Source organism: Labrus bergylta, chromosome 7 (assembly GCF_963930695.1).
Source record: "Labrus bergylta chromosome 7, fLabBer1.1, whole genome shotgun sequence".
NCBI classification, from domain to species: Eukaryota; Metazoa; Chordata; class Actinopteri; order Labriformes; family Labridae; genus Labrus; species Labrus bergylta.
In genome coordinates, this window is record NC_089201.1 from 20,526,799 (window position 1) to 20,536,391 (window position 9,593).

Sequence of the window (9,593 nt, forward strand, 5' to 3'; positions counted from 1 at the left end):
TTATTTCACTTCTGAGGCTAAATAAGTAAACAGAGCGATACATCTGATTGTTTATTACAATCATTTAAAGTCAAAATCATCAGAATAATGAGTGCATGCCTAAATAAATCAGTTCCTTTTTTGAATTGTTTCATCACCCAGTTTCTAAATGTTGCCCTACATACTAAATACATGTTTTAAAAAGTCTAATCAGGTGTACTTAAATTGATTGAATCTGTTTTATATTGATCACATGCAAAATGAGTCAGTTTCTTCAAAGCAGATCATCGTTACTTCATTCAGAGGACATTTAGATTTCCCAGCTTGATTTAATGAACTGGTTTTAAGTTAAAAAAAAATACTTGATCATAATTTTTCTGATGACTGAGACAAACATGTGTGTGTTGGTGTGTGAGTGTGTGGTAAAGGTCAGAGAGGCTGCAGGCCCATGAGGCTGTTTCTGTCCATCAGCAGCTGCATGTGTAATTATATTGTACTGCAGTGGGCTGTTAATAAGGTCTGTATGTTAGCTGTCATCTCCTTCCTTTATGTCCATCATACACACAACAGGGCTGAATTAACTCGTAATTGTCAAACATGTTCTGCAGACCCTGTTGAAACCGTTTAGAGACAAGATCCAGTTCTTGAAAATTAAGGCCTAGACTTAGAGAATGAAATTATCTCCAGGCACCGATATAACCTTTTTTTGGGGGGGGGGGTTTTGGGGGCTCTGCGTGGATAGTCTGATTAAAATGATTTACTCTTTAAAGGACATGCAGATTATTTTCCAGTTTAAAGGGAAGCTTACTGGGTTGAATTTCAGGCCTTAACCTCTGACCTTTGCAGTAAAAGCTCAAATTAAAAGGCTCTCTGAGACAACGAATGTGATTTTGAGTTCTATTTATTGGGACAAATTTCATATAGTTACTCAGCTGTAGAGACAAATAAAAGCAGATGACCCCTTTAACTCAGAGGGGGGGACCTGAGCCCCTGAATGTGTCCAGTCTCCAACACAGAGGGGACTTCATTAAAGTAACACATGAACAGCTGTTGTCTTTAACATGTAAACTATTGAGATTTTAAAACTGCACTGAATGGCCTTGGAGCTCCCCGTGGGCATATGGGCGTTAATTAGCTGGATATAGCCATAGATTAATTATAATATTTTTTTTTCGCCAATCCGTATCAATGGAGCAGCCAGACAAAGTGTCTTTTGTTCTCTGATGCAGGACATTCTGTGGCTGACTGAATGGGTCTTGGCTATGTCTACATGGATTTGCCATATGGCAACAAAAAGGAAAGAATGGAGCCGGAGAGCGCTTTGTGTTGGAAATCAGAACAAGGCCTTCAGAGCTTATGGCTGCATGGAGCTGACAAAGTCACTCCTGCCATCAAAAGTCTCCATTTTCATCAAAACAGTCATGTCACACAGTCGAAGCAATTCAGACTAATGGAGAAACTTATGAGGAATTATAATATGTGGATCTATCCCCCCCCCCCATGCGCCTGCAGTGCCAGGCTGGTCGTAGGCAAGGCCCCGCGCGCATCCACCTACTTTTGCTTCTGCTGCTGCATTTGGCTTCTTTCAATTAAGGCTAAACTTGCAAGTATGACCTGTTGAATGGTTTGTTTCAATAGACGAGCACAATTACAAAGACTAGTAGTTTTCTTTTTGCAGCTCTGGCAGGTGGCCTCCACGCCCGGTGTATCCACGCCGGGGTAAACAGTGTGTGTGAGTGGGTCTTTAGAGGGCTTGTTGAGTGCGGGTTGCATGTGGGGGTGTCTACATGGCGGACAAAGCGGGGATCCAAAGGCAGCTGCTGCTTCTTTTAGAAGGGGCGAAAGGGCCTTTAAATCCCAGCCTATATCCCGCAGCTGCCATGCTGCACGTCTCAATGCGTTTTTCCCCCCGCAAGGTAAGGCTCCACGAGCACAGAGAGGCAGACAGATAAGAGGCGGAGCTGCGCGAGCAAAGGGATGTACCTGCGCACTACGCAGCAGCGCAGTCATCGATGTCTGTGATAAGACTGCGCAGAACTCGTCTTAAATGATACTTAACTACAGCAAACGACAACCTGTTGTTCTTGTCTGGATACTAAATATAACAAAATACGAGCCTTAAAACCAGAAAACACCCAGTTTCTCAGTTTTACTTTCAGGACTTATTTGACAAAGACTGGATTTCAAAACTCCCCAAGTAGACCTTCACAAAGACAAACAACAAATGTGTTTAAAGTTGAAGTGAAAATATTTTATTCTCATCTTTCGTGAGACATCATTAGGGCACTTGTATGAAAACACACACACAAATAAACGGCTCAGAAACACAAAGACATCTATTTTTTTTTCAAGTGTAGACTATTATAGAGAAGCTACATGATTGCAGAAACATCACAAAATACCAAAAAAAAAAAATGCAAATAATAAAATAGTATAAAATAAAAGTATGCCCATTGGCTAAATCAACAAGGCATTTAACAAATATCAAGAAACATAAATAAATTATAAGTTAAAATAGTCTTAAAAATATGCATTTACAGGAAAAACCAGAAACAGAAATAAACAATAATAAGCTACTGTCTCTATAAAGCTGTACACTTTTGGCCAGTGTAGACAATTCTTTTTAAAGTTATTTAGGATTGCACAGATGTTAAAACATTTTAACACTGTCGAGTGGCTGTATGCAAAGCAACAATGCTACATTTGTACTGGATAAGAAGTAATTCGGCGAAGTTTTTCCTCTCTCCTTTTTCCGCCCTCTTTCATCCCCAAACCGTTCAGTCCTGAGAGTCTGCTCCGGTGTTCCGGCTGCGCTCCGCCGGGGCGCAGCGAGTCGGGAGCAGCCGTCCGGCCGGGCTTTGTGTCTTCCCCCACTCATACACAGCGTCACCCGAGGGTCTTCCTTTTTTTTTCCTCCGGAGAGTGAAAGTATCGAGAAGATATCCTCACTCGATCCTCAAACATGCGCAGGCAAAATAGTGCAAAATAAAATAAAAAATAAAAACACCTGAGGAAGGAGGAAAGACAGAAAACACGATGAGTTTTTGTTTTTTTTCCCCCGAGGAACAGCCACTCTGAAGAAAGACGCGAGTCAGCAGGCGTCACCCTTTACCCGAAGCCTTTTCCCGCCACATCATGACGCACATTCCCCTCCCCCAACAACCAGTGTTACTACAGCTACTACTATCACTACTCCTGCGATTTCACCACCACAAGCCCCCCCCCCCCCCCCCCTCCCAGATAAGGCTGTCTGACTCGCGTAACCTTTTTTCGTTAGGAAAATAACACAAACACACTTTTTAACATGTAGGCTTCTTTAAGTAGCCTAATTACATTACTTTAATAACAATTTATAAAATATATATATATATATTTGATTAGCCTATTCAAAACGTAATAAGAGTAGATACGACAAAAAACTGGACAAATTTCACAATTTTTAAATCTTTACAAAATAAGGTGAATCTTCATACCTTCAACGAATCCTCTTTCGTGGAGTTTGTTCCAACGGGATTGGAGACTTTGAGAGGTGGCAGGCACTCATGTCACTCGATTTTCTGTCAGCAGCCCTTTTTCGTTTCACGAAAAAATCTATTTGAAGGAAAATATTAAAAGTTAAATACACACATTCTGGAGTTTAAGGATAGCAAATGTATATATGCGCGCTATAATGATTGATATAACGGCGCAGCGCATACGCAAAAGAGCGCACGAGATTTAAATCTTCTATTTACCTGTGATGTGTGTGTTGTTTTCGGGGGTGGCAGTCCTCTTACGTCTCACACACGGGACCTGTCTGTGAGTCGACCTCCCTGAGTTCAGCTTGTCCGTGCGGTTCTCCTGGTTGACCTGCGCCGGACAGGGAGTGCTGCTGCTCTCCTCCGGCAGGGCCAAGCGCTCCAGTACATCCATACGCGGAGTCTCCGGGAGAGGAGAGTCCGAGGGGGTGGGTGTCTGCTTGACGGGCGTCTCTGTCACCCTTGTCCTCTCGATCTGTACGGAGTCCTGATAAAATACCGGGGTCTTATCCAAGGACACCTCTTCCCATGCGTAATCCCCGTTCTGCGGGGTGTTGGTTTCGAAATTAAAGTTCCACCTCTGCTGGTCCCTCTCGGAAATCTCCTTAAGTTTGGTTTTCATCTCCCGGTTCAGCTCGTCGTGATCCACCGGGCCGAAGAGGTTGCGGCAGACGCTGGTGCGCCGGTGGAGAGGGAAGGTCCTCCGGGCCACCAGCCTCTCCAGTGCGCTACACGATAACTGGACGTTAGACATCTCCACACAAAATTTCCAGCAAATGTTAAGCTACTTGATTGATCCTCGATAGGAGAGTTTGTTGTTGTTGTTGTTGTTGTTGTTGTCGTCCCTGAAAATACGTGCGTGTCTCCTTCTCCTCGTCTGTACGTGCCTCCCCTCCACACTTCTGTTTAAATGTACCTTCGTAGTGAGATGTGGAGTATATAACCTCCCTACCACTCGTCTGTCAGAACAGAAACGTCTCCGTCGACTCTCTCATTGGCTGTCCTGGTTCGTCGTCCCACCCCCATCAAGACGCACGCACCACCCCCACCCCTGATTTCCCGTCGGCTTCACATACCCATTTGGCTGTGCGCCCGGCAAAGCGCAGCGATTTGAGTTTTCTCCAAGAGAACACTAATTCAGCGGAGTTTTCCCGAAGTCAGCCAAACTGTTGGTGCTGCACTGTCAGGTCGCCTTTAGGTGCTTACACAAGCAGCTGCTGGTTTGGTTATGCATCCATTATCCATTTTTTTTTCTATATGTATATATAATCGAGCAATAGCCTGTGGAGTGGATTGTCATATTTTACAGGAAAACACAAATTGCAAGTTGTAGGCTTCTATTTAGCTGTCCTCGTCTCTAGTTTACTGGCAGTACATTTAAGGGGGGGGGGGGGTCTCGCTGTCCGATGTATGACCTCAAAACGTGATCCCACACATTAACAGTATATGCATCCTCCTCCTCCTCCTCTTCTCTCACCACCTTCCTCTCCCTCCTCGGATGCTATAGTGTCTACACTCCGCAATCTGCATGTATTTTTGAACCGACTGGGGTGCTTTATTTTTTTTTAAGCACGTATCAGCAAAGTAAGCGTCAGTAAATTCGGGGTCACAAATGAGCAGTTTCAAACTCCGAAGACAAAGTTGCATAAGTCACTTCTCAACAAACCTGATCTTCATGCGAAACGATTGCTTTGTTTTACCAATTTACATAAGACTTTTGTGACCAGAACAAAACAACAACATTGTGGTAATGCGGGCTACTTTTCATCACTGACAAATAGGATGACTGCACTAACAAAGCATGTCACGTTCAGTTCACTGTTCAAAGAGTCGCACTGAGTCGATGAACAAAGGTGTTCAGTTTCAGCCTGAATCACGGTGCTCACAGGTTTAAATCACGGCAGCCGTGACACAACCAGGCAGTCATCCTAAAAGGAAATAAACTACGTGTCAAAGCAGGAAGAAATATGTTATTATCATATGTCCATTCTTTACTTTAAAGGTACTACAACTTTTTTTTTCAAATATAAATTCTACATCACTAAACACAGCTTGTACTGATGAGCCAGCGGAGTCTCCTGACTTTTCCCTCAGACGCAAACACCCAGCGGTCAGACAACGCCTCTACAGTGGAAAATGAGCTCACAGCGACGCTCGGTGGTACAAACAGGCACTGCAGCTTGTTTAACGTGCAGTTACGCAAAAAAACGAATCCTCTACAGTAGAACCCCAAATCATATCAACGCTACAGAAATGTGTTTCTCAGCATGAAACTGTACAGAGGCTCTACAGAAATGGCTCAATTAATTAAATCGATGCAAATCATACAACACTTTCACATTTTAATTATCACTGTGTACATTAATGCAGACTACCAGATCTGTTCCTTTAGATTTTTCATCAACACATTGTTTTAATGCATCGTGCCTGTACTTATATTACTTATTGTGTAAACAGAACCATTCTCTCTGAATTTATATAAATACATTTATAATACACAGACACTGCAATTCAAGAACATTATTAAATTTTATGGCTACTTTTGCAGCAATAATGAGAAAGCAAGTAGAGGTACAATAATACACAGCGAGGATTACACTTGAAGATAAATAATTGTGTGATGTGTGAATAGGAAATCCCATGGACGTCAGGACTGACAATAATGTTTTGCATCAGGTGCAGGGGACTTAATATGTACCCGTAGGTAGATTTGTTTGCAGCCAGGAAGATCGACATCCATCATGACACGCGGGTTACAAAACAAATGTATCAAGGAACAACATGTTAGAGAGAAGGAAACCTATTAAAACCGACTGAAACATGATACAAAGTATTACCAAATGACAGAAGTACTCAATGTTGATCAATCAGGGCATAGATCAATTGGTGAATAAATAATCTCTTCAGGCAGGGTAAAAATAAGTTGCATGTAACAGATGCTTTGATTAAATGGGTGTGAAACCACATGAGGGAGAGGTTGTTGTGATTGTCAGCACCTGCTCCACTAAATATCAGGTGTTTTATACAAACAATGTTCCTTTCATCAGGTTTGAAATGTGATCTAGGGATGCTTAAAATGAATGTACATAGACATAGTTATTTATTTATATCACTTGGACACACTAGTGGATAACAAAGTGATCAATAGAGAGAAGGGTTTCCTCAATTCACCAATATAAACCCATTTCTGCATCAATGTCATGTTTAAGGACTGAAAAGTCATTAGTCTATATGGATGATATTTGATAAGCATGACAAATTACTTCAAATAATAAACTCCTCCAATAAATAATGTGAGGATCATTGTCATCATAATGGATCTGATCTTGAAACTGAAATCTAGTCTCTGAGTAATGCAGACAGAAATCTCTATATGTTGGTTTGTGTCTCCCTCTAGTGGTGAAAGGTGCTTCCCACTAGAACGAGGCCTTTTGATGAGTCATTTTCATAGTATATGTCCGCAGAGACAGCCGGTTAGTCCTTGATTTGAAGAATGAAATGAAGAGTTCACTTTTATAAATGTTTATCTCGTAGTTTTTGTTAAATATTCTGTTAATAAATGGATGAACGGTCACAATGGTCAACAGGACTTAAGCTCGTTAGTCTGATCACAAGTGAGATTTTCATGCTTTATATAAACACTGATGCCTCAACAGAAACTTATCATCAGTGTCACACCTTATTACTCAGTTTAAACTACTCAGAGAGTTGCCCAAGGCTGCTGCTCCTCAGGCAGACTCTCAGTAAGATATTATCAGTAATTACTTTTGTGTCTTGTGTCAAAGGCCATGAATATTCAAAGAGAAAGTCTTCATTCATCATTTTTTTAAGAGACGGTAATCTCTCAGCATTCTTCAGAGGAGCAGGAACGGTCTGTCGACCAGTGTGATGTCCTCTGACCTGCTTCTCTCTGATTCTTTGAGCTCTAAACTCACACATTCACTCCACTGGCTCAACTTGCTCTATGGCAGAAATGTAAATACCCTGAAGGCTTAAAGGCATTTTAAAAAACACACAGATACTTTACAAAATCTTGTGACCCAGAAGGACCAGAATCAGGTTTTAGCAGTGTGCATTTGAAGGTGATCTTCAAGCTTTGAATTTGCTGCAGGTACTGTCGAAAATGCGATGATCTACTGCAAGACTTAAAACATGCAAACGTTTTTTTGTGGTTTAAAGGAAAATTTAACATCTCTGACTTTAAACTCAATAAAAAACCTTTTTGATCATTTTGATCTGTCGTTATGTTTAATCAAAGTATATCTGAAGTAAAGTCCTTTCTAATTATTTTGAGTATACAAAAAAAATAGAATTAAAATGTAGGGCCTGAGAGATATGGACGTTTTGGGTCCATTACCAATATTAGGGTGAGAGAGAGAGAGAGAAAAAAAATCATATACCGATATATTGGCCGATATCTTTCTTAGATCTATCTTTGATCTGAAGAGAGAAATATAGATATAGATATACACATTTATTGTGTTATTCTGCAGAATACAGTTGTCAAACACTTGTAGCAAAGATGTAAAACGAGGAAAAGATGGTGTTCAACTGGATGGTAAATGTGCATGTACTTGTATCACCTCTTGATACTTGTTGTATTTCCATATAGTGCCCTCTGCTGGTGAAAGAGAAATGCTAGTGCAGTACAACGAAACTCAAATGAAATACTTTATGACTAGTGAATAAATCTATTAATATCAGCACATATCTGCTATAAAAGATATGATTGATATGCTGATATTGGTCGATATTATCGGCTGGTTGATTTATCAGTCATTCTCTATTAAAATGCTTCTTAAGGATTAAAATGGTAAACCTAAAATAACTTAGTGTATTTTTTTTTTTTATGTCTGACACTTGCCATTTGTAATGTAGTTATTTAATTTGTCATCCGTTTATATATTCAGTCCAAGTCAGCAGAAATAAGCAAACTAAATAGAAAACATCTACTTTCACATACTGTAACTTTTTATGGTCGACGAGGTGTTGTGTTTTAAGTATTTGTTGCTTTATTTTCTTACTTCTATGCAGTACAAATGTAGCATTGTTACTATGCATGCAGCCACTCGACAGGTTTGTAAAGCTTGATTTTCACTAAAAAGACTAAGAAGCACCCACAATGTGTTTGTCCTGTATGACTCTACAAAATGCTTTTTTTTAGGTCAGTATATTTTAACCCACTTGCATGTTCTTCTTGCCTTCTCCTTGAAACTAAGGCCACCTTCAGGAGAAGTATTTTATGTTCTTTTTATTGTTGCTTCCACAGTTTGATGTTGTCGTTATGAAGCTAAAACATCATTTTGAGTACTTCGCTACACCCCCTACCCCCCACCTCACCTGGATAATCTGATCCTATTGATGTCCTCGAGGAGCTGCAGGCTTCCCCACAGGGCTCTTAGGAGGAGGGACAAACAGTCATTTGATCCTGCAGCAAAATGTGACACCTATAAAACTGTTCTCTCTGCATGCTGCCTTTAAGCTTGAAGTTGGTGATTGTTCGACACACCCGGCTGGAGTGATTTCCTAAATGAGTTTGCTACCATTTCCTTCCTAATGATCCCCTCTGCTAAAGTAGGTAGGCGTTCCTGTAAACTACAAAAACACATCTTGTAACAAAGCAGGTAGGCCTACACTTTGTGTCAAATTAAACCCAGCTCTGCAGAAAGAAAAGTACATAAATACACCATCTAACCTCAGTTTATAATAGAAATGAAATGATACCTGATGGTGTCATTTATAATATTTTAATATGCATTCATGTCTGTTGATTCTTGTCTCTCCAAAGCAGCTGTTTTAATGCACGTCATTTAGTAAAGCACTCAGTTCTGACAGCAGCTTCTGATCCACATCAGCAAATATCAAACATGTTTATTCGAGTGAAGGCCTGCAGCTATTTCTGTCTGTCTGCTTTGATTTTTAATAAACCCTGCTCTCGTCTGGACGTATTAATGATGACACATCTAGGCTTTGTGGACGATGTCTACATGCTTATACTTTATGGAAGATGACAGCTGTTATCACTGTTGCTTTTATCTAGTAAGAGTTATTATTCTTAATAAAGTAGAACAGAAAAGCATCCTTTGTAAGGCTGTG

General features: G+C 40.6%; 1 protein-coding gene across 1 annotated transcript; it reads right to left on the reverse strand.

Annotated features, from left to right (window-relative positions):
• Positions 1-2,208: 2,208 nt before the first annotated feature.
• LOC110005363 (cyclin-dependent kinase inhibitor 1C) lies at positions 2,209-4,413 on the reverse strand. Its single transcript, XM_020660731.3, has 3 exons — positions 3,714-4,413; positions 3,453-3,570; positions 2,209-2,986 (listed from the first exon to the last, which is right to left on the reverse strand). The coding sequence occupies exons 1-2, from the start codon at positions 4,249-4,251 to the stop codon at positions 3,455-3,457; spliced, it is 654 nt and encodes a 217-aa protein (XP_020516387.1). The 5' UTR covers positions 4,252-4,413; the 3' UTR covers positions 2,209-2,986; positions 3,453-3,454.
• Between the last annotated feature and the right edge of the window lie 5,180 nt (positions 4,414-9,593).